The 26,728-nt window shown below is 34.2% G+C and overlaps 1 protein-coding gene across 2 annotated transcripts in view; it reads right to left on the bottom strand.

Moving 5' to 3' along the window:
- Window positions 1–26,376, bottom strand: part of RADX (RPA1 related single stranded DNA binding protein, X-linked) — a 76,488-nt gene extending 50,112 nt beyond the window's left edge. Inside the window, exons 1-8 of one of the 2 annotated variants that reach the window (XM_063084393.1) lie at window positions 25,734–26,376; window positions 20,710–20,852; window positions 16,080–16,272; window positions 7,615–7,723; window positions 7,322–7,413; window positions 7,096–7,218; window positions 1,681–1,785; window positions 430–594 (exon numbers count right to left, since the gene is read on the bottom strand). In XM_063084393.1, the coding sequence (XP_062940463.1) occupies window positions 430–594; window positions 1,681–1,785; window positions 7,096–7,218; window positions 7,322–7,413; window positions 7,615–7,723; window positions 16,080–16,272; window positions 20,710–20,852; window positions 25,734–26,376 (1,573 nt within the window). The remainder of the gene's footprint in view (window positions 1–429; window positions 595–1,680; window positions 1,786–7,095; window positions 7,219–7,321; window positions 7,414–7,614; window positions 7,724–16,079; window positions 16,273–20,709; window positions 20,853–25,733) is intronic. The other variant, XM_063084394.1, reaches the window with a different exon arrangement.
- Between the last annotated feature and the right edge of the window lie 352 nt (window positions 26,377–26,728).

The following is a 26,728-nucleotide window of genomic DNA, read 5'->3' as shown; positions in this document are numbered from 1 at the left end:
TTTAAAGGTAGAACTCAATTATGTTATACATGATATATATCATTCCACAAGACTAGCATAATACAGTTGTCAGTGTCTGTGTATCAAACTTCCCAGTGTCTCTTTTAGTTATCTTTAGTCTTTCTACATAATGTCATAGGAGTTGCAATCTACCAAGGTCAGATCTGATCTCAATGACATTAAATTAAGATATTATCTCCAGTCAGTCATCTTCTACATTCTCTCTTTTCTTCCACCATAATAAAATCAAAACTAACCTTTAGGAGGCATAACATGTATTTTTAGGTCTGCATTAAAACAAAATTATTATCAGTGAGTGTTGCTACACTTTGGCTTGCTCTCATAAAAGAATAAAGATGACTAACTGAAATGGCACATACCATACGAACAGCATATAAACCTATGAAGGACCGGCAATTATATTAGTACCTTTAACAGAACTACTATACTTGGAAAATGTCTCCGGCACTGGTGGATAGGGATAATATCCACCAATAACAGTATTCTTCACTCCCTCAGAATCAGTCTTTGTTTTAATCCACTGAATAAAGTTTTTTACCTTGGATTCGTAGGTATACGGCTGGCCTCTATGACCTCCTTGCACGAAGGGTAAAGCATAAAAAACAAGAAATAAAAAGGTCACTGTAATAACTGCATAAGATTTTTTTAATAAAAATGGTTTAATATTAAACAGTCTCTTTTATGACCAAGAAAAAAAGTCAAGTTCACTTATTCACTATGTAGCAGATATTTATCCAAAGACAGTAAATAAATCTTAAGAAGGAAATCAGACATATTAGAGTTTAAGTAAACTAAACTGTAGCTGTCTACAGGATGCTAAAAACCACAGAAAGAAGAAAAACAAATAACCTGGATTTTTCTAACTATCCAAATGGGTGGCATCTTTTGAAAAACAATGTTTTTCAAATCACACATTAACCTAAAAGTATGGCATCATGTTTGAACTAAACTGCCTGTGAATATAAATAAATAGCATTTAAATATTTAAATAGCATTTAAATTCCTGTTCTTAAAGCATACTTAAATGTGCCATATTTACATCTGATATTACTAGTATTTATAAAATATTGACAAAGACGTATGCTACACCTTTCCTAGGACTCTGTTTTTGACAAATTTCTTAATGATCAGTATGGTAGCATTCTGGTAAACACCCCAGTCTACACTATTTCCTCACTCTCTCATTTGGAAACTTTTACCTTTATTGTTTTGACTCTGTTATTGGGGAGAATATAGAAAAATCTTGTACTTATAGGCAAGAAGTAAGACTCATCTTGCTATATAAATAAAATGTGCAAATTGGGGACAAAATTTGACACACAGTTTTGTTTTATTTAGTATTTTAAAATATTCTTAAGTGTATCTGTTTTGCTGTATCTGGCCTAATAGTCTTCAATCTATCAAGCAATTTATAATTATCTACATTCTACATCAAACAGGGAATAAAGTTAACCCAAGGACATAAACACATTTCTCCAGCAAGTCACAAAATCACTGACTCAATATAAATAATGTAGAAGCAACATACTTCATAGGCCAAATATTCTTTGTTAATATATTCTTGAATATTATAATGTAAAAGTTAACATGTGCTAAGAGTTCTAGTGAAGACAAAATATATTACACTATTAATAAATTATATACGAAGAAATTACTCACCAGTAATAAACACTCGACTTTCATTTGTAGTGGTAAGGTAAAGCAGTTTAGGTATCCGAGTGTCATTTCTGACAACTTTCAGCTGTGTACACACAAAATATGTCACTGTAGAAAATGAAAACACTTATGAAATTACTTTTGCATTCCAAGGCTCACATACAAAGATCGGTTTCTAACACAATGCTTCTTAAACTTTAATTTTTTAATTTTCTTATTTTATTTTCTTTTGTCAAAATACAATGTGGTTGATTATTGTGGCCAATTACCGAAACCTCCCTCCCTCCTCCTTCTCCCTCCTCCCTCTCCCTCCTCCCTCCCAACAATATCCTTTCTGTTTGCTTATCGTATCAACTTCAAGGAATTGTAATTGTTGTGTTTTTTTCTCTCTCCCCACCCAGTTTTTTGTGTATTTATTTATTTATTTTTAGCTCCCACCAATAAGTGAGAACATGTGGTATTTCTCTTTCTGTGCCTGACTTGTTTCACTTAATATAATTCTCTCTAGGTCCATCCATGTCATTGCAAATGGCAGTATTTCATTCTTTTTTACAGCTGAGTAGTATTCCATTGTGTAGATATATCACATTTTCCATATCCACTCATCTGATGATGGACATTTGGGTGGGTTACAACTCTTGGCTATTGTAAAGAGTGCTGTGATGAACATTGGGGAACAGGTATCCCTTCAACTTGATGATTTCCATTCCTCTGGGTATATTCCCAGCAGTGGGATAGCTGAGTCATATGCAAGATCTATCTGCAATTGTTTGAGGAACCTCCATACCATTTTTCTATTGAGGCTGCACCATTTTGCAGTCGCACCAACAGTGTATGAGAGTTCCTTTTTCTCCGCAACCTTGCCAGCATTTATCATTCACAGTCTTTTGGATATTAGCCATCCTATAGAACAGCCTAAAAACTCTATAAAAAACCTCTAAGAGCTGATAAATGATTTCAGCAAAGTTGCAAGGTACAAAATCAACACGCAAACATCAGTAGCATTTTAATACTCCAACAATGAACTAGCAGAAAAAGAAATCAAGAAAGCGAGCCCATTTACAATAGTCACCAAAAAACACAAAACAAACAAACAAAAAACATAGGAATAAAGTCAACCAAGGATGTGAAAAATCTCTATGATGAGAACTACAAACCACTGTTGAGAGAAATTAAAGAGAATGCAACAAGATGGAAAGATAGCCCATGCTCTTGGATTGGAAGAATTAACATAGTGAATATGTCCATATTACCCAAAGTGATCTACAGATTCAACACAATCCTCATCAAAATTCCAATGACATTCCTCACAGAAATGGAAAAAAAAAATTCTACCTTTTATATGTGTTGGGCTTTAAAAACTAACACCACCTTAAGTGACATTACAAGTGGCGCCATTATGGGCCCACAAGGGTGTATCAACGTGGCAGGCTAAGACGGCACCGGGAGGAAGTAGGGTGGGAGTGTCTGCGGGAACCTTGCCTTAGCCCTTATTGGCCAAATACGTGCTTCTGCACTCGTGACCACTGCGTGGTTGCAATAGCTAGGCACTGAGACAGGATGCATGCCCTTGACCTTTAAGCTGATTGGATTATGTTAAAACCTCCCCTCCCTATCTGCCTATAAAATCAAGTGCTTGTGTGATAATAAATGGAACTGCTCGACAGAACCCCCACCGTGTCTGAGTGTCCTTTAATCGGGCTGTTTTTGGGGGGCCGGCGGTTGTGCTCACCTCTCTTCATGGCTCTCTTCCCCCGTCTCCTTCAAAAGGGGACAGGAGGGAAAGAGGAATCCCGGGCCATTTGCTTGCCCACCGAAAGGAACGAGGCTAGGGCTGTTCAGGTCGGCCAGTGGCAGACCCGACATATATGGAATAACAAAAGACCACAAATAACCAATGCAATCCCAAGGCAAAAAAAAAAAAAAAAAAGAAAAAAAAGCTGGAGGCATAACACTACCTGACCTTAAAGTATGCTACAAAGCTATAGCAACCAAAACAGCATGGTACTGACAAAAAAAAAACCACAGGGACCAATGAAACAGAATAGAGAATCCAGAAATCAGCACATACACCTACTGCCTTTGACAAAGGCAACAAGAATATACACTGGGTAAGAGAGTGCATCTTCAGTAAATGGTGCTGGGAAAATTGGACATTCATATGTAGAAGAATGAAACTAGACCCGTACCTCTCACCATATACCAAAATCAACTCAAAATGGGTTAAAGAATTAAATATACATCCTGAAACAATAAAACTCCTTAAAGAAAACATAGGGGAAACACTTCAGGAAGTAGGTTTGGGCATAGACTTTATGAATAGAACACAAAAAGCAGAGGCAACCAAATGAAAAAATAAACAAATGGGATTATATCACACTAAAAAGCTTCTGCACAGCAAAAGAAACAATTAACAGAGCAAGAAGACAACCAAAAGAGTGGAAAAAAAATATTTGCAAGACAAACATCTGACAAAGGTTTAATATTCAGAATATACAAGGAACTCAACAGCAAAAAAACAAGTAACCCAATTAAAAAATGGGCAAAGGACCTGAATAGGCATTTCTCTAAGGCAGATATACAAATGGCCAACAGACACATGAAAAAATGCTCAATGTCACTCAGCATTTGGGAAAAGCAAATCAAAACCACTTTGAGATATCATCTCACTCCAGTTAGGATGGCTGATATGCAAATGATAGAGAATAATAAATGCTGATAAGGATGCAGAGAAAAAGGAACCCTCCAACACTGTTGGTGGGGCTGCAAAATGGTGCAGCCTTTATGAAAAATGGTACGGAGGTTCCTCAAACAATTACAGATAGATCTACCACATGACCCAGCTAACATACTGCTGGGAATATACCCAAAGGAATGGAAATCTTCATGTTGAAGGGATACCTGTACTCCCATGTTTACTGCAGCACTATTTACAACAGCCAAGATTTGGAACCAACATAAATGCCCGTCATTGGATGAGTGGATAAGGAAAATGTGGTATATCTACACTGTGGAATACTACTCTGCTGTAAAAAAGAATGAAATACTACCATTTACAATAACATGAATGGACTTAAGAGAAAATTATGTTAAGTGAAACAAGCCAGGCAGAGAAAGAGAAACACCACATGTTCTCACTTATATGTAGGAACTAATAAAAATAAATAAATAAATACACAAACAAACAAACAGGGCAGGTGGGGAAGACACAACAATTACAATAATTCCTTGAACTTGTTAAAATAAGTGAACAGATATGATGTTGATGAGGGTGAGAAGAGGAGAGAGGGAGGGGGGCAAAAGGAGGAATTCATAAAGGGACATAAAAATCAACTACATTGTATATTGATAAATTAAAATAAATAAATAAAAAATAATTAAAGTAAAATTATTCATGACACCCCCCCAAAAAGTTATTTCCTACAGAGAAAATGCTTAGTTTTTCCATGATACTTTCACTGATTAACCAAGTGATTATCAATGCCCCCTGAATTACTTCCACTTCTTCCACCAGATAGGGCTATACAGTATTAATTTATATTTGCTTATGCAACTGTTTTATATATCTCATGTACAAGAGTACTTCAAAAATGTCATGGAAAAACAGATTTGAAAGATAATACAAATCTTTCCATGAAGTTTTTGAAAACCCCGGGTATTTATTTTAATTAGACTTTAAGGCTCAGTGACAGGGCTTATCTCATCTATTTATTTTCTTTTCACCATGCTAACTTGATAGCTAAAAAGAATTCCTGAAAATGAAATTATAATGTTTTCAGACTTCAACTACTTTCAAAAGCTATCGAATGTTTTTTAGTTACTTAGTTATTAAATTTCAATAATTCAATGTCATTTTAAATTTTAACTGATTACATGCCAAAATAATTATGGTACTAAAAACTAGGAGATTAAGAAATAAATGTAAATTCTCATAATCACACAAAGTAAGTTTTCACTTGAGAATAAAAATTTCTCTAGAGCATAACTATAAATTGACTTGATATAGCTTACTAGTTCTCTGTTCTGTGCCAATGAAGATAAATAAAATCTGTTCAAATGCTAAGAATTATCTTTTTTCCTTTATTTCATAAACTTTACAACATATGGATATCAATGGCTAAATATGTTGATAAAGGAATATTAAAGAGACCTCTAAGAGCTGTTAAGAGGGTGAGTCACATATTAAGTGTTTTACTACAATAAGATAAATATTAAAAAAAGATAAAGAAACTTCTAATTCTAATTTCATGGTCATTAAAGATCTGAAAGTCAGATCTAACACCTTCTAGCTGTTTAACATCCAAGAAATTACTTGACACTTCTGGATCTTTGCTGTCTCACCTGAGAACTTGTAACATCAGCTCTTTAAAGGGTAACTGGGATTACAAAATGAGGTAACATCTATAAACATCTGGTACATAGTAAACACACAATATTAATTCCCCTTAGTTCTTCCCTTTCCTTAATCAAAAGTGAAAAAGATGCTGTATTATCTAAGGATTGTGATATTTTTCCAGAAAACTCTTGGTCATACTCCCCTTCATGGGCCTGAAGCCCCCTTAATACTCACCATTTAGTTAATGGGTTTTTCCTTCGCTCTTGATCAAAAGAAAATAAATTGTGACTGTTGTCAACTACTGTACTAGAATAAATCTCACCAAGGTCTGTACATACCTTTCTTAGAAAGACACATTTCACACTATCACAAGAAATAGACATACATACTTGGCAAAGTTTCTTTAAGAAATCTTCATCCAAAATTTATGTCAACTTGTTATTTAAAGTGGCTACAAACAGAGGGGCCTGGCCATAAAACCCACCCAAAACATGGTAATGGAATCACCAGAGGTTATCACTGCCAATCATTTGTGCCCTTAGAGAAGTTATATGAGAGGTCATAGCCCACTCATCTTGGAAGCCAATGCCTTGGTTATGGTCAAAACTCTTTCTGTCCCATCCCCCAAAAGTTGGGGTGAGGTTCAATTCTACTCAGATATGTTAAAAAATTTAATCTTACATAGTCTGCCAATTCTCTACAAGTTAATGCCACATTAGTAAAGTCTTCGGCATCTTTAATGGGGTCTACTTAGTCAATTTCCAAATGGAAACAAAGGGAATTGACTACTCGTGTTTTAGTTTTACTGAAACAAACTTTTTTTAAAGTGTGAAATTCTAACAATGAGAATTGATAAGAGCACCTCTTTTCTAGGAAAACCGGTTTCAATTCCAAGTTAATTCTAAACAGACAACCAGCAGTGGTTAGTATCTCTTATACCAAATACAACATTAATACCAAAACAATTTACACATGTTGCTTAAATTGCTAACTCAACATCATGCTACTTCTAAAAGTTAGCTAACTAAGTTAATGCCCCTACTTCCAAAAATAAAAAGATAAAAATACTAAGAATTGAGTACTTGGGTAGATATTTTCAAAGATTTCTGGCTGAGATGTAGAAAACAGTTCCACTATAAATGGTTGCTCTGAAGTCCCGTCAGCAATGTGAATCCAGCGATAAGACCAAAAATCTTCACGGTTTTCTATATGGACAGGACATTAAAATAAATGAAGGTAACTGATTACATTTGAACACAGAACTATTCATTGAAATGCTTTTTAAGATTCTCAATTTTAAAAACTTACCTTTCTTTTTTGACCGCTGGACTCTTCCTACAAAAACTAAAATTCCAATAACATCGCAGATATGATTTTCTGGTATATCATCTAGTTCTGATCTAAAAAAAGCAAAATTATTAAACAGATATTGTATCTTCAAACAGTAAAAAGTATTCTACAACTGTGATTGTGAAAATGTATATCTACATCATTACTATAGCATAACTTTGGGTATATTTTGAGCAAATTACAATGCATTATTTTTCAGTAACTAACACTGAAAATTAATATTTAAGACATTTTACAAAAAATGATTTTACCTTGTGACAAATCGGTGATTTAATATTGGCAATCTCCATTCTGATTTCACCTGCCTTTCTGGAATGATGATTATATTAGTTGGAGGATCTCGAAGGTTCAGACAGATTTCTAAAAATCAAATATATTACTTTAATATAATATTTGATACATACCAAAGAATACACATGTGCATAAATTACATAGCAAAATAATAGAATACTTTTGAGTCCACCACTAAAATCAAGCACTAGATCATTATCAATGCTCTTCTATCTCCATTATCACATCTACTTATATCCCCACCAAAGGTTAACCATACCTTGACTTTTGTATTTTTCCAAGTCCTTAACTTAAAAAAACAAACAAACAAACAAAAAACCCGATTTTACCACTTACGTATTTTTTCCCAAACAAATACTGTTTGGCTTTGTTTTTAAACTTTATATGAATGGGATCATACCATGTATGATATTCTAGGGCTCCTTTTTTCACTCTACATTATATTACTAAAATTCATGTAGCTGCATGGTTTTATTTTCATTTCCACAGTTTAATAATATTTTAGTGTGTGAATATACTACATTTTATTTATCCATTATTTTGTTGATGGACATCTGGATTATTCCCAGTTTTTTGCTATTACAACTATTTTACATACTTATGGTTCATACATGTATCCTCTTCTGTGAAACACCTCTTTACATCTTTTGCCCATTTTTCTATTAGATTATTTGCCTTTTTCTTGTTTATATGCAGGAGTTATTCATATTTTGGATATTAATTATTTGTTGATTATGTAGTTGCAAATATTTTCATCCAGTTTGTGGCTTGATTTATCATTCTTTTTATGGTGTCTTTTGATGGACACGAATACTTAATTTTCAATGTGGTTAGGTTTCTTAATACTTCTTTTATGGCTACTATTTCCTGTGTCTTATCCAAGAAGTCCTTCCTTATCCCAAGGTCAAATTCTGAGTTACTATCTATAAGTTCTTCTAAAAGTTTTGCCTTCCACATTTAAGTATTTGACATATCTGGAATTGATTTTTATATGGGATGCAATAGGAAAACAATGTCATTTTTCTCATCTATAAAAATTATCTCAATAATATTTACTGAATGGTTCCTCCTTCCTTGATGATCCGTATAGCACATCTGCCATATATCAAAGTTTTATATGTAGAGTGTTATATCTCGGCTCTGCATTGTTCACTGGTCAACTTGTCTATACTTGGGCCAATACCACATTGTCATAAATACTATAGCATTATAATAATTCTATATATTTGTAGGACAAATCCTCACTCCTTCTTTAGCTCCCTATTCATTTTCTTCAGCTATGTCTTGGCTATTATTGGCATTTATGTGCTTCCATATGAATTTTAGAATCAGTTTGTCAGTGCTAGAAAAAAATCTGATGAAATAGCACTGAATCTATTGATCAAATCGGGGGGACTTGACATATTTATGAAATTGAGATTGACCTCCTACCTATCAATATGGGATATTTCTCCATTTATTTCAGGCTTTTTAAATGTCTTTCAACAATGTGTCATAATCATCTCCAAATAAGTCTTACATATCTTCTGTCAGATTTATTTCTGGATACCCTATAGTTATTACTGACAATGCAAATGATGTTTTTAAAATTATAATTATAATTATAAAATTATAATTATAAAGTTATAATTTAAAATGATAAATGTCCATACTACCCAAGGTCATATACAAATTCAATTCAATCCCTATCAAAATTCCAATGACATTTTTCTCAGAAATGGAAAAAACAATCCAGACATTTATATGGAATAACAAAAGACCACACATAGCTGAAGCAATGCTGAGCAAAAAAAATAAAGCTGGAGGCATAACACTACCTGAATTTAAACTATACTACAAAGCTATAATAACCAAAACAGCATGGTACTGCCATAAAAACAGACACACTGATCAATGGAATAGAATAGAGAATCCAGAAATCAACCCACACAAGTACAGCCATCTGATCTTTGCCAAAGGCACCAAGCATGTACACTGGGTAAGAGACTGCCTCTTCAAATAGTGCTTGGATAACTGGATATCAATATGCAGGAGAATGAAACTAGACCCATACCTCTCACCATATACTAAAGTCAACTCACAATGGATTAAAGAATTAAATATACACCCTGAAACAATAAAACTTCTTAAAGAAAACAGGAGAAACACTTCAGGAAGTAGGACTGGACACAACTTCATGAATACGACCCCAAAAGCACGGGCAACCAAAGGAAAAATAAACAAATGGGATTATATCAAACTAAAAAGCTTCTGCACAGCAAAAGAAATAATTAACAGAGTTAAAAGACAACCAACAGATTGGGAGAAAATATTTGCAAAATATACATCTGACAAAGCATTAATATCCAGAATATACAAGGAACTGAAAAACTTTACAAGAAAAAAACAAGGAACCCAATTAAAAAATGGGCAAAAAGCTAAATAGGCATTTCTCAAAGGAAGATATACGAATGGCCAACAGACATATGAAAAAATGCTCAACATCATTCAGTATTCGGGAAATGCAAATCAAAACCACACTGAGATACCATCTCACCCCAGTTAGGATGGTTAATATCCAAAAGACTGTGAATAATAAATGCTGGCAAGGTTGTGGAGAAAAAGGAACTCTCATACATTACTGGTGGGACTGCAAAATGGTGCAGCCTCTATGGAAAATGGTATGGAGGTTCCTCAAACAATTGCAGATAGATCTACCATATGACCCAGCTATCCCACTGCTGGGAATATACCCAGAGGAATGGAAATCATCAAGTCGAAGGTATACCTGTTCCCCAGTGTTCACTGCAGCACTCTTTACAATAGCTAAGAGTTGTAACCAGGCCAAATGTCCATCATCAGATGAATGGATATGGAAAATGTGGTATATCTACACAATGGAATACTACTCTGCTATAAAAAAGGATGAAATACTGGCATTTGCAACAACATGGATGGACCTAGAGAGAATTATATTAAGTGAAACAAGTCAGGCACAGAAAGAGAAATATCACATGTTCTCACTTATTTGTGGGAGCTAAAAATAAATAAACAAATACACAAAAAACCAGGAGGGAAGAAGACACAACAATTACAATTCCTTGAATTTGATACGACAAGCAAACAGAAAGGACATTGTTGGGAGGGAGGGGGGAGAGGGAGGAGGGAGGGAGGTTTCAGTAATTGGCCATAATAATCAACCACATTGTATACTGACAAAATAAAATTTAAAAAAAAATAGCAAAACAAACAAACAAATAAATAAATAAAAATAAATAAATAAATTTATAATTTCTAAGTTTTTATTATTGGAGTGTACAAAATACGTTGGCTTTGAATTGATCTCATACTTAGTTTTACACATATCTTATTATTTGTAATTCTTTGTGTTTATGAAGTTTCAGTGTAGAAAATAATTTAATTTGTAAATAATGAGAGTTTTATGTTTTTCTTTAAAATCCTAATACCTTTGATGCATTTTGTCTTCTCATACTGGCTGGGACAGCCAGTAAAACATTAAACAGAAACAGTTGCAATAGGAGGCATCCATGTCCCCCATTTTAAAAAGGAGTGTTTTTAAATTTTCTCCATTAAGAACTGTGTTTGCTGTTTTGCTCTGTGCTTGTAAATATCCTTTATCAAGTTAAGGAAGGTTCCTTCTCTAGCTATTTTCTTTTTAAAATTAATTAATTGGTGTAAAATTTTAACAAACACTTTTCTTGTGCCTATTAAGACGATCATTATTTTCTTTAATCTATTAGTGTGGTGAGTGACACATTTTTATATGTAAAGCCAACTTCGTATTGCTGGGGGAAAATGCAACATGGTCATAGTGCAAGATCCTTTTTTTTTTACATATAAATTAATTCAGTTTGCTAATATTTTATTCAGAATATCTGTATATATGTTCATTGCTAAATATATTCTATAATTTTCCTCTTTCATATTATTCTTTGGTTTTAATTATCAAGGTTATATTGGTAGCAAAAAATAAGTTAGAGAGTATGTCCTCTTAGTCTATTCTCTAGAATAGCTTGTAATAATACATTCCTCAAATATTTGGTAAAATTTACCTGTAAAATAATGTGTGCCTGATATTTTCTTTATGGGAAAATTTTAAACCTCTGATTCAATTCCCTTAATAGTTAGAGAGCTATTTGGGGTTTCTACTTATTTTTATGCCAGTTAGTTATATTTTTCTAAGAATTTGCTCTGTAGCAAACAAAGAGTAAACCAGTATAAAGATACTTGATTTCTAGTCCTGCCTAATACTAGCCATATGACTGAAAAAACTCACTTTACCTTTATGAGTTTCAGTTTATTCATACATAAGCAAGGAAAGTTTGCATAACATGATATTACCTTGCACCTAGAAAACAGTTTGCATGTTACCAAGCTCTTTCATAGTTATAGTATCACTCGATTTTATTTAAGGTCTCTTTCAGCTCTAACATGCGAGGATTCCTAATTAAATAATAGCCCCTCCCTGCCAAAACCCAAAACAATTGATGATATCATCTCAATATGTGTTATGCAATACAGCTTGAAAAATCTCAGGATTTTAAAAGGTTTATTATTTCGGTATGCCAGCTGAATGCTACTTTGTAAAAGGTAGGAAGAATAATATACAAAATGGCAATATACAAAACCACACATTACCAGCAAGTAATATATAATTTGGTTTGCAATAGAATTTTCATCTTTATAGGTTTACATTTATAGTCTTTTTAAAAATTACATCTCAGTTTCTCTAACTTGGAACTAAATGTGTAAACATGAAAAAAAAAAAAACAAGACAAATTGACCCCAATAGTTTTGTCTTCCAACATCAACACCGAGAAGGAAATGATATCACAAATCCCTATTCCCTTACTGAACAACTCTCCCCTCAACTACACACTCTTGCTCATTAATACTGCTCATAACATTTAAACTACCCTGCTACTCTTCTTAACCCCTGTAACACTCTCTCTTATCCAACCCATTCTCCTACTCTCCTGTCCATTCTTTGTTTAACTCCAGTTTCATTCATTCCCTTTTGCCTTTTGTCTATCACGTTTTTTAAATGTTTATTGTCATTAGTCTTTCATTTTACCGTATTTGTTTATCTTACATATCTGTCTTGTTTTTAAGGGTAGAGCTGTATATCAGTTGCCATTCTATCTCCTATGCCTAGCATGGTTTACAGACTGCCTTTTTTCCCCATCAAAAGATCATTAATCACCTTTCTACTCTCTATTTCTATAAGATCAACTTTTTTAGTGAGATCATACCAGTATTTGTCTTTCTGTGCCTGGCTTATTTCACTTAGCATAATGCCCTCCAGGAATCTAAAAAAGTTGATCTCCTAGAAACAGAGAGCATAAAGGTGGTTACCAGAGGCGGGGGCCAGGTGGAGGTGGAGGGGGGTGGGAGAAGAAATGGAGAAAGGGAAGATGTTAACCACAGGGTCCAAAGTTTCAAATAGACTGGAGGAATAAGTTTTAGGGATATATTGCGCTATCTGGTGAACACAGTTAATGTATTGTATATTTCAAAATTGTTAAAAGAATAGATTTTTAATGTTCTCACCATAAAAATAGGTTGGTGAGGTGATTAATGTTAAACAGCTTGATTGAATCTTTCTACAGTGTATACATATATCAAAAAATCACACTGTACCCCATAAATATACACAATTATTATTTGTCAATTAAAAGTAAACAAAAGAAAAAAGATCATCAATTAGTCTGAGGTAGGTAATTTTTATAGATCATAAATACATAGTTCTCAACTCTGCTGTACATTAGAATCAGCCAAGGAGTTTTAAAGACATACCAATGCCTTGGTTCCTTTCTCAGAGTAATTAAATCAGAATCATTGAGGGTGGTGCACCAGTGGTTCTTTAAACATCCCCAAATGATTATAAAGTACTGTACTGGATTGAATTATGTCCCCCCAAAACTCCTTGAAGCTTGAATCGTGCCCCCCAAGTTTTATGTATTAGAAACTTACTTAGCCTTCACTGACTGCTAAGAGGGTGGGAAATCCTATTATGGTAATTGAAAGGTGGAGCCTTGAGGGGTGATTGGATTGTAGGACCATGCTGGAGGGAATGGATTAAAAATGGTGGTCAGGGGCATGGTTCTGAGGGCTTTAAAATAAGAGGAGAGTCTGTCTCTCTCTCTCTCTCTGCTCTCTGCTTCCACCATCTTGCAATGTGAGATTCCTTGGTCACTGTTGTCACCACCAGATGGACTTTGGACTTCTCAGACTCAGAAACTGTAAGCAATAAATTTCATTTTCTTTATAAATCACTCAGTTCAGTGTACTTTGTTATAAGCAACAAAAACGGACTAATAAACATACATTCAGAGTTGAGATCTTCTTATACATATAGGCTGGACAAACTACAGGCTGCAGGTGGCTTCCCAGTTTTGTAAATAAACATTTATTGGAACACAACCATGCCCATTTATTTAATATTGTATATGGCTGCCTTCACTCTACTAAGGCAGAGCTGAGTAGTTGTGACAGAGAACACATTGCCTGCAAAGCCTAAAACATTTACTATCTGGCCCTTTACAGAAATAGTTTGTTGGCCCTTTGACAGAGAGGGAAAAAGTCTTGTTACTTATCAAAAAGGTATGGGATAAAATAGAGACTGCTGCTAACATTAATAAGAAGTAAAACTAAAGACTAAAAGGCACAGTTTAAATATATTCTCATTAAGGCAAGCATTTTAAAAATTAATTTCTGTATCTACAATTATTCACTGGAAAGCATAAATAGTTTCTTGCATATTAACAAGAAAGTTTCCATTATGAAAATCTGACCCTATAATTCTATGTAGCACAGGTAGCATAGTGTGGCTGTTTATCTACTGAGTACATGCTGTCTATTGTCCTGCTTTTCTGTTTTTAAGGTTTAGAAGCAGTTATTAGTACCATACATATTTCTAGGTTTGTCCACAGCCATGTAAAAACTATGACTCAGATTCTCTTTACATAAGAAAACAGTATCTAGTAGAAAGAGCACTGGGCTAGGTATCAGGAGAACTAGATTTTGATTTTTATGATTTATTATGTGTCATCAACAAAGTCACTTACCTTATCTGTTATTGAGAAAGAATGTCTAAATCCTTACTAAAGCAATTTCGTCACTTGGATATGCTTGGTTGGGGAATATAATTTATAATTTGGTAGACATAATAAATACTTGTACATGTTGTAAATTATCTTCCTTTTGCCAAATGTTACCGTATTCTCTCAATTAACTTACAATATCTCAATCAATTTAATTTTTCACCTTTCTATAGAAAAGAGTAATGAGATAATGGACTAAGTGTACCAAAATATTTAGGTAATAACTTCTTCATCTAGCAAGATCTGACCAATGCCTGCAAAATGCAAGATTTTAATAAAGAATCATATGAGGTTTTCCCAAATAAACACATATTTAAGAAAACAATGAACAACTACTACATTTATTTGAAGATTAAGTAATTAAGCTTAATGGATTATCTGGTGAATTTAAAATACATAGAAATATAGGTTCAGAATAAAACTATTACAAGCCAAATAAAATCTTTAAACTTGTGAGTGATGTAATCTACAATTCTGAAAAGTGAAAGTGAAAAAAAATCACATCCACATCTACAAGTAATCGTTTTAATATATTAATCCTAATGTTCCCAAAATATTTGGGATGCCAAGATGTCAAAACTTTGATTTCGATACTAATTCGGAAAATCTCTTTCAAGATTGCAGCAATTGGCAAAAATTTAATATTGACTATTTGTTAGATAACAGTATTGTATCTATTTAAAATTTCCTGATTTTACTAATTGTTCTGTAATTATGTAATGGAATGGTCTTACTCTTAGGAAATATATTCTAAAATATTACTGAAGTGTTTAGGGTAAAAGGGTATGTATGATGGCTGCCACTTTCTCTCAAATGGTTCAGAGGAAAATATATATGATTTATAAGGGGGGGAGAGAGAGAGAGAATGATGAAGCAAAGGTAAACATTAGCAATTGTTAAATACAGGTGAAGGGTATATGGGAGTACTTTACACTATTCTTTCAACTTTTATGTAAGTTTGAAATTATTTCAAAATAAAAAAGTGAACAAAAGCCCTTTCGAGATAGCTCTTAGTAGCAACAGTAAAATATATTCAAGTCATTAACTTAATATTATGTGACAAAACATAAAAGAAAACAAAAATAATACACCCCATTCTATAAGCAACAATAAGTATCTCAGAAGATTTTTCTTAATAAACGTAATAATAAATAAGTATATTTATTATGTGATTGCTTGAAAATTTTATGGATTAAGAGATTTACAGGTTTGTGAGATTCTAAGAGCTTCAGTAATTTTTATAGTCCTTTGTCTGATATGGTACTTTGCAAATTTATATAAACAATATAGCCATAAGAGAACAAACTGATTGAATACTTAACCCATTGTAGAAATTAGTTTGGTCTCTGGATCCACAGGGAGAGGCTGCACCCTGAATGGGTAACTCTTCTTAATGGAATAATCTTGAAGCAGAAGAACTAAACCAACCTGCAAACTTTTATACCACTCAGGACACAGAGCATTCCACATAATCACCGACACCATGCCTGAACTGTCAGCAACTTCCAAAAAGGTCTAGAAAAAAAGAGTAAAAGCACATACATATTTGCTACTTTATCTATACAGGTGATATACAGCATATTATCTGTGATAATTTAGGCTGATAGAAAAGAACATTTAAATTTTAATCCCTTATTAATAATGATTCAGTTGTCAACTCTGCTAATATTGGTGATGTAAAGGAGAGATTGCTACAAGATGCATGGAAGTCCCAGATGTAGTACTATCTTATTTGTGTGATTGTAAGTTCTGTGACACGGGCCAAATCTTATTTAAATTTAGTTCTCCCATAATGTTCAGCACAGTGCCTTAGACAGAGTAACCACAAAATACATTTGTGAAATGAATGAGCAAATCACATTTTAGAGGTTTTAAGTAAAGATGCTGACATCATTCTTAATTATCTGAATCACTGGAGGGCCTTGATATTTATATTACGGATATACAAGGATACTTCAAAAAAGTTCATGCAAAAGATTCGTATTATCTTTAATTTCTATTTTTCCATGAACTTTCTGAAGTTTTCTCATAAAACTAAGTGGGCACAATGCCATTAATACCCTGATTATATTAATTTAATTATAGTGGTATAGACTCTAGTATAAATGACATGGGAATTATTTCTGAAATACTACTTGAGTAATTATGCTAGTAGAAAAAAGGATCATTAATGTCAGTATACATTATTGCTGAGTCTGGGTATAGTTGAAATAGAGAAGTCTATTGCAATAGAAAATACTTTATGGAGTTTTTTTCAGTTTTAAAACATAGTGACAGACAACTTTGGTTCTGCCTGAAAGGCAGTCTTTGAAGTGTTCTCTAGCTCACTTAATTTCTTCTTAAATGATGATGTTACATTCTCAGACCCTTTCTCTTACTAGCGAATATACATTCTGGGTAATTTATTCCTTTATTCATTAAACATTTATTGAGTCCCTATAATGTTACAGACATCATGTTAGGCATTGGGATAAAGAGATGAATCAGACACTATCCCTAATAATAATAGCTAAAATGTATATAGGACTTATTGTGTGCCTGAAACATAGGTAAATATATATTAACCTATATATAATAATATAAATAATATAAACCTATATTAACTAATTCAATCCTCACATCAACCTTGTAAGGTAAGTACAATTAGTATCCCCAATTTTACAGATAAGTAAACTGAGGCAGAAAGAGGATTCATAACTTTCCCTATGTCATAAAGATAAGAAGTGGTAGACAAAACTGAGACTCAAACTCAGTTCATCTGACTACAGGGCATATCCTCTTAAGCACTATACCACACTGCCTCCCTATAGCCAAGGAGTAGGGTCAGCAAATCTATTACAAATATGTGTAACTGGCTTGTGCATGCTCTGATAGATATATGAAAGGGCATGTAGTTGGGTCTTGAATAGACTGTAGTTGATTCTCCCTAGTGACTATGCATACAGTTATACATGGAAAGACTTAAAGCAGAAGTAAGTATTGAACTGAATCTTAAAGATGGCTTTGCCAATCTGATAAGAGTTGAGAGGAAGAGCATTTTATGTAGAAGGAAAAACACAAGCAGAGGCATGAAAAGGTAGAAAACAATTGTTTACATTTGGGAAATTCTAGGTAGGGCAATTTTGGCTAGAATGAGGCATGGAGAGCTCAGGAGGAGATGAGACTGGAGAGGTAAGCAGAGGCAAAATGATGGAGATACAAGGAGGTACAGAAACAAAGGAACAAGCATAGTCAAAACTCCAGGGAGGAAAGTATTTCAAGAATGAGGAAGCAAAAAATTATAGGGAAATAACTGAAAAATTTATGATATCATATGATAGAATCTATAAATATAAAAAATTATGAATGACTTTTGGTGATATGATAAAACACTTAAGAAAATGTTCAGTGATACAAAATTGTATGCACAACATGGTGCCCATTTTGTAAGATAATTTAATGTAATATATGACATACATGGTTACATGCAATACATAATACACATACATATGCACACATATGTGATACATATAATATGATATACATATTATTTGATAGATATATGTATATACATGATATGCATATATATGTGTATACATGAGTAACTGATTTACACACACCCAAGAAACAGAATAAAACACACCACGTTAACAGTGGCTCTTTGTGAGAGGCAGGATTTGGGGTGGTATTATTCACTTTATATGGCTTTCTACATTTTCTAAATTCTCTAAAATAAGCATGTATAATTTTGGCAAAAAGACTGCCTCTTTAATAAACGGTGCTGGGAAAACTGGATATCCATTTGTAGAAGAATGAAACTTGATCTGTACCTCTCACCATATACCAAAATGAACTCAAAATGAATTAGAGACTTAAATATAAGGCCTGAAACTTTAAAGCTCCTAGAAGAAAATATAGAGGAAGTGCTCCAGGATTTAGGACTAGGCAATGGCTTTATGAATAACACCCCAAAAGCACAGGCAACAAAAGAAAAAATAAACAAATGGAATTATATCAAACTAAAAAGCTTCTGCACAGCAAAGGAAATAATCAACAGCGTGAAAAGACATCCTACAGAATGGGAGAAAATATTTGCAAACTATGCATCCGACAAGGGATTAATATCCAGAATATACAAAGAGCTCAGACAACTTTACAGAAAAAAAATGCAATTAAAAATGGGCAAAGGAGCTGAATAGACATTTCTCAAAGGAAGACATGCAAACGGCCAACAGGTATATGAAAAAATGCTCAACATCTTTAATCATCAGGGAAATACAACTCAAAACCACTTTGAGATGTCATCTCACCCCAGTTAGACTGGCTGTTATAAAAAAGACAGAGAATAACAAATATTGGTGAGGATGTGGAGAAAGAGGAACCCTTCTGCACTATTGGTAGGACTGTAAATTAGTATAGCCATTAATGAGAACAGTATGGAGGTTCCTTTAACAACTATGGATAAAACTTCCATATGATCCAGTAATCCCACTACTGGGCATATAACCAGAGGACTGGAAAACATCAGGTTGAAGGGATACCTGCACTCCCATGTTTATTGCAGCTGTATTTACAATAGCCAGGTGATGGAACCAATCTAAATGTCCATTGATGGATGATTGAATAAGGGAATTATGGTGTATATACACAATGGAATACTACTCAGCCATAAAAAAGAATGAAATTCTACCATTTGCAGCAACATGGATGAGCTTGGAGAAAGTTATTCTAAGTGAAACAACCCAAGTACAGAAAGAGAAATACCACATGTTCTCACTCATAACCGGGAGCTGAATCCATAAATAAACAAATGAACAATAAAGAGAGACTGAGAGAAAGAAAGAAACAATAATCATAGTAATACATTGAACTTTTAGACAACTAGAGGTGGAAAAGTTGGGGTAGGGCAGAGGGGCTAATGAGGAATTGGTCAATGGACACAAAGAATGATTGTGTATTATAGTGATGAATAAGCCAACTATCCTGATCTAAACATCGCACATTGTACACAATTACTGAAAATTAATGTTGTACTCCACATATATGTATAATAAATTATCCAAAAAAAATATTGGAAGAAAATAGGTAATGTAGAGATAAAAAATATTAGACTAATAATTCTACGTTGTGTTTATAAATTTAAAATTGAAAATGTATATTGTATAATGTTGAATATACTAATTATTCAGATTTGTGCATCACATATTGCACACAAGAATTGATATTCAATTCTGTACCCCACAGATATGTGCAATCAACTATGTTACAATAAAAAGAAACGTTTTGCAAATAAATAAATAAATAAATAAATAAAAGTTTAATAAACCACTTAAAATAGTTCTTGACAACAAGGGAAAATACAGTATAACATTAAGTTAAAAATAGAACACAAACATATCATCAAGAAAGTAGATCTCATCAGCATTACATGGCACAGAGTCAAGACAATAGAAAAGTGTCAGATTTTACAATTACAAGTTTAGTAATGAAAGAAAAACTGAAGAAAAAAGCCAAACTAATTGTGTTGAGAAGTAAATGGGAGACAAGAATGTGAAAACACTTAGTGTAGGCTACTTCTTCAAGAAGCTTGCCTGAGAGAAAGAGAGAGGGAATAGAGGAATCATAAGGTCAAGCCAGATTTTTTTCCTTTATTTTTTTTTAAATGGAACACTAGAATATGTTTATAGGCTGGTGCAGAAAGCTCAGCAAGGAAAAGGTTGAAGAAAAAGAAAAGGGTATGAAAGGGACCTGCTGGATCAGAGAATTAAAGGGCACTAATACAGAAGGAATTTCTTTTCACACAATAAATTATACAGAAAAATAGTTTGCAATATATATTTATGTACATTTAAAAATGATTAAATTGAATGTATGAAATGTTATTTAAACAAATAAGTTGTCCTAATATAGAGTGGGTCTGTAAATTATAATCTATGACTTTAAATTAACATAATATTTTATCATTACATGTACCTGGTATGGTTCAACCATCTTTTTATCAGGTTTCCCATAGTATCGTAGTTTTGATTTATGCAAGATCCTTACAAGCAATGCAGGAAAATTCCTTCTGTTAGTCCAGGTCATCTCAAGGTGAGAAAGGGAAATTATTTTTGTGTCTAGAATATAAAAAAGAGAAAAAAATCCTACTTAACATATCATCTATTTTACTGGTTAAAAATGTTAGTCAGATTATCTCCAAAGCAACTCGTTCTTATCAACTAAGCAAGTCTATATACTTCTATATAATTCTCCCACACAAATTACATAATTACATATGCCTGGAACATAGGTAAATACTTATATTAAGTAACACATTGTTCCATCTAGAATGCCCTCCACATTACCAAACCATTTAATTACTTCCTGAAAAACTTGGATCTAAACTTACCTTCCTTAAGATGTTTTCTGGAAAAAACTCAATGTAATGGAATATTTTCCCACCAGTAAGCACTTATATTTAATTTATAGAACTGTTTTATGACACATTTCTATATTGTCCTCACCTCAGTTTCATATATAGTATAAGTTATCTTCTCCAAACATGCCAGACATGGTCCTGTGAACAGGGCCTTTGCACTTGCTGTTCTGTCCGTCTTCCCCTTAGATATCCAAGTGACCTCTTCCCTCACCTCAACTTTTGCTCAAAGGTCACTTTTTTTTTTTTTTTGGCAGCTGGCTGGAATGGATATCTGAACCTGTGACCTTGGTTCAAAGGTCACTTTTTCAGTGACATTATCCCTAATATTGCTGTTGAAAACTGACCCCTTTACTTATCTCCTATCTCACTTTATTTTCTACATGGCACTTATTATCTTCTCAAATACCATATAATTTATTTAAAATGTTTTAATTTCCAAACCTTCTGGAAGCACAAAACTGCTTAAAAGATATTCATCATCTTAAAGGATTAACTTGTACTTTTGATTTTATTCTTCCTTGGATACACAATTTGTGGTAATGTGCATGCTGCCAGTGTGAATCTGGCCTTCACATCTTGGTCCTGAGGGGTGACGATCAGCTTTGTATCTCATGAATATTCATAACCAATAAAAAAACCTAGAATATGGAATATTTGAATTAAATTTTAAAAACTTGATATAATAAGGAACTTCATATATAATAAGCTTTTTCTAAGCTTTTGGAGGTTAAAGAAGAAGTGCAATTGAAAATTAGAAAATATGAATAATGAATAACAATAAAATCTCTACACTTCAAATCCTGGGGAATACAGCCAAAGCAGTATCCATGAGAAACCTCAGAATTTTAAAAACCTTTGGAAGAAATAAACAAGGAAATAAATGAACCTAACTGTTCAACTGAAGTAAGTAATACAAGAAAAATATTAACAAAGGAAGTAGAAGGAATTCAAGATGATAGCACAGAGTAGAAAACATCTCCCTAATATAGGTTCCTTTATTAGCAAAGTCAAGAGTCTTTTTAAAAATAACAACAGACAAACCGCTGAAAAGAATGATCATGAGAAAAGGTGAACACACAAACATCAGGGCTGTGAAAGGAGGCATAACTAACCAGATAGATTAAAAAATACAGATTATTATTTACAACTTTGAGTTCTAGGTGAATGAGATCTCCAAGTGAAATATCAACTCTCAAAGATGGACTCAAGAAGAAGCATTATTGGTCTGATTGCTTTCTCTACAAGAAGTGGAAAAGGAGTCATTCCTACCACCCCCTAATCCTGGCCCAAGACACTAGGTTGATAGTTTTAGGGGTAAATTCTACCACACCTTCAATGAACACATAATTTCTGTATGCACAGAAAACAAGGCACACTTCCCAACTCATTCTATTAGGCTAATATTAACCTGATTTTAAAATTAGACTGAAAAAGTAACCCCCCGCCAAAAAACTTGATGGACCAAATTCACTTAAATATACAGATGTAAAAATAATAACCATGACCAAGTAGGAATTAAAAGTGGCTCAACATTAGGAAATCCATCATTGTAATTTAACTCATTCATTCCTTTATTCAACACACACTTACTTGAATACCTAGTATTTGCAAAAAGATTGTTCTGGGTATAGGGAATATGGCCCACAGCAATGAAAAAAAGGGTCAGGGATCTTATAGAAAGGTAGGAGGAGAAAGAAAACCGAATAAAATAATTTCAGAGTGCTATGATTCTATGAAGGGCATTTGCAAAGTGATGTCATAAGAATAAATGGGGAGAAAACACTTATTTAAATAGCTCTTTTTAATGTGTTCATGGAAAAATAGTATTAAAAGAGAATACGAATCTCTCCATGAACTTTTGGAAGTACCCTCGTATTTGAGCTGAAACCTGAGAATGGGAAAAAAATTTCCAGAAAGAGGAAAAAGCAGGTGTAAAGTACCTGAGGCTGGAAAAAAAGGGGACGTTTGAGGATCAAAAAGAAGGCTGGTATTGCTAAACCAAATGGTGGAGGAAAGGGGTTAGAGATAATGTTAGAGGGGATTCTGTAGGGCAGGGCTCCACAAGCTATGGCTGGTAAGCAAATCCCACCTGCTGCTTGTTTTCATAAATAAAGTTCTATTGGAACAAAGCCAGACCCGTTCATTTACATACTGCATATGGCTGCTTTCACCATACAGTGGCAAAACTGGATAGTTGTCTTTACAGAAAGTTTGCCAACTTCTGCAAACTTGTAGGGCCTTGTGGACCCTGGCAGGAAGTTTGTATTGTGGTCTAAATGCAATAGGGAGCCACTGGCGAGATTTAGGCAGGAGAATGGCAGGATCTAACCAGTTTAAAAGCTGTCTTTGAGGTCACAATATGAGTTACCTTATGGGCAGGGTACTGGCCAAGAGGAGGCATGAGGGAATATTTTGGGGTGCTTAAAATGTTCTATATCTTGATGGGGGGGGTGGTTGTACAGGTGTATATATATGTATATGTATAAAGTTATCAATCTGTATTTGTAAGACTTTTTCACTTTAGTGTGTACAAGTTACACCTATTGTGTGTACAAGCACACAAATGTACCATAAGCAAAATTAAGAGAAAAAGGACAAGAGTGCAAGAAAATAATTTGCAGTATATAGCAGACAAAAATTTAATACCCATTAGCAAAGAAATCCTATAAATTAACCATAAATATTCAAAAGATATAATTTAAAAATAGTAAAATATGGAGAAATGGGCACACTCATATATAGGTTGGTGAATGTAAATTAGTATAATCTTTTTAGAAGATTATTTGCTAACATCCACTAAATTAAAAAATTCGAATACTCTTTAACCCAGCAATTTCACTTCTAGAAATCCATCTATTCAACAGAAATACTTGAACATAGTGAATAAAAATATGTGCACATCCTAACGATGTTTAGCACTGTATTTAATACTGAAAAATGAATAATTGCCTAAAATTATAAGTGAGTATAGAAGTTATGGTAAAATCATACTGTGGAATATTGTATGCACAGATGTACATGAAAGATGCCTGAGATACATTTAGTGGAAACAGCAAATTACACAATGCCACATAATTCATTTTTTTTTTTCAAAGATACACACAAAACTGCTCACAGTTTGGAATTTTGAAGAGAAAGTTGAAGGCATGGGGGAAGGTGAAAGAGGTCGGTCACTCCACTCCAACATTTTATAATTAACGATTTCAAACACAGCAAACCTGAAAGAATTTTACAGTGAACACCAATATACCCACTTAGATTTTACCAACGTTTTATTATACTTGGGTCTTACACTTTTAACACAATATACTTTTAAATATACAGTTTGAATTTTTTTAGCACACGGATATTGCCTTTTGTAATAAAATATGATTTCAATAAATGAATAGATATGATTTTCATAATCAGAAGAAAAACAAAATACACTTTAACAAATTATTATCCAGTTAATTATTCTTCTACGGAGCCAAATTTTCATTTACATATTCAATTCTAAAAATAAAAGTGATCAATATTTACAGTAGTAATGCACTACTGCCTTATTCCCTGCTTGAGATAAAAATGAGTCTATTATTTCATCCCGGAAATAACTATCTTGCTTTTAATATTTAGTTATTTAAATCATCCTTGGCTATGTATTTCTATAACATCTTTTCCCCCTTATAACTGGATGTGACTATAATTGCACAGTTTTTGAGCCAGTTATCCTTCACTTTGTTTGTTCATCCTAAGTTTGTTGCTTACACGTCATAGTAAGATTTTCTGTCATGTAGCATTGTGACCACAAAGTAAAAAAAAAAAAAGGACTGAAAAGCAGTAAACGCCGAAAATGATAATCTTTCTCTTTAAAGTCCTTTATTTTTCTGCATTTTATTTCTTCCACATTCTATACGTGTTCATGCCTATAGTACTATCATTCCCCTCAATTCCATCTCTTATAGAAAAAATATTTTAGAGCAGTTGCTGATGACGAGCTGGCATTTTCAGGTTAACTTCCTGCTTCTGATACAGAAAAGCTGAACTTCTTAGATCAGTACTGTGCGTAGTAATAAGATATTTACATAACTGTTACACTGAAAGACACAAAAGTGGCGTTTCAATTAATGTAAAATTATTAAGAAATACCTCACGGTACATCCTTTTCGAACGAAGGTTAAAACATTCAAAGCCGAAAATATGTACAACTTTTATGCTCAATTGAAATCTATATGCTCTTCAACTGACACAATGTACTATTTCCACAACTGGAATGAGAATGAAACTAAGACTAATTCCACCGTAGTCAAACGTATAACGCACGCATGAGAAATAGTAACTTCACAACAGTACGTTCGCCAGATTAAATTTAACATGTAGTCAGACGCTTCCTGAATGGCCACTTTTGCAATCAAACCAAGACACAGGCTGTGAAAATTTCATTAAGAAAGCGTCTCTCCGTCATTCAAGAAAACTTATCAACCACCACTGCTGGCTTGTAATTAACAATCACAAACCAAAGCACCTTCGTTTCCTTTCCCGTTAGCGCAAGCTCCTGAAAACTATTTTTAAAAATCCTCCTTCTTTCCCTCCAATTACTTACCGCTAAAATCGTGCTCCTCAGGTTGCTTGTCGTTTAGCCAGATATCTCCGTATGGATCTTCGTTATTCCACAGAGCCAGATAATGACTCTGCCCACCCCTTAAAGGCCTCTCTGGTTTCTCCTCGTGTGCTCTATTTCTGAAGGGAGTTTCTAAAGAAATTCTGTCCAACGTATCCCCACAGTGGACGTTATCTATGCACAGAATCCCCTGGCCTAATCTTTTCTCGTTGTAAAGACACGAGACTTTAGTTATTTTCACTTCTATGCCAACTTTAAGAATATTTTGGTATACGAGAGAGTTCAAGCTCGGGTCCAGGTAGCACTTCTCCTGGTACACCCCATCCGAGATCGTCACATCATAGCAGTAAAGAGGAGGCTTGGGCACCGTGTCGCGTGGCTCATCCTCTAACAGGTACCTTTGGACGGCCAGCACAGTGACAGGCACCACCTCTGAGGGAGTGACCCACTGGCGAGGTGAGCCCGTTATTTGCTCAAGAACCTTTTGGATCCAGGACCTGGGTCCCCGGGCGCCTGCCCGTCGGATCACTCCTCCCGGGACCCCAGCCTGATTTCTCCCAAAGCTAGGCAAATTGAGCCCAGCATGTGAGGGACCAGCCTGAGGCTGGCCTGACTCACCAGACATTGTGGAATAATTGTGTACTCTCTTCACTCCTAAAAGCTAGTTTGTCCCATCCAAAGGAAAGAAACCAGCGCTCTGGCGATGATCGCTCCTCTGCCTCTGCTGCCTGGCAAGGTTCCGCCCTGTAGCTACGCTGCAAAGTCCTTACGCGTGCGCGCGCCAGCTCTCTCGCCCCTCCCTTTGTCCGCCGCGCGTCCGACTGCGAGGCTCCGTTACTAGGCAGTCACAGGCGCTTTTACGTAGCTAGTCAGCCCTAGTGCCCTCTGGATTGTCATCCGTCGTGGGGAGGGGTAGGAGTGGAGAGGGAGGGGTAGGAGTGGAGGGGGAGGGGGAAATGTTATAGTAAAGGTTCCCA

Source organism: Cynocephalus volans, chromosome X (assembly GCF_027409185.1).
Source record: "Cynocephalus volans isolate mCynVol1 chromosome X, mCynVol1.pri, whole genome shotgun sequence".
In the NCBI taxonomy this organism is placed as follows: Eukaryota; Metazoa; Chordata; class Mammalia; order Dermoptera; family Cynocephalidae; genus Cynocephalus; species Cynocephalus volans.
Note: the sequence above shows the minus strand (reverse complement) of the source record. Positions and strands in the feature narration are given on the sequence as shown.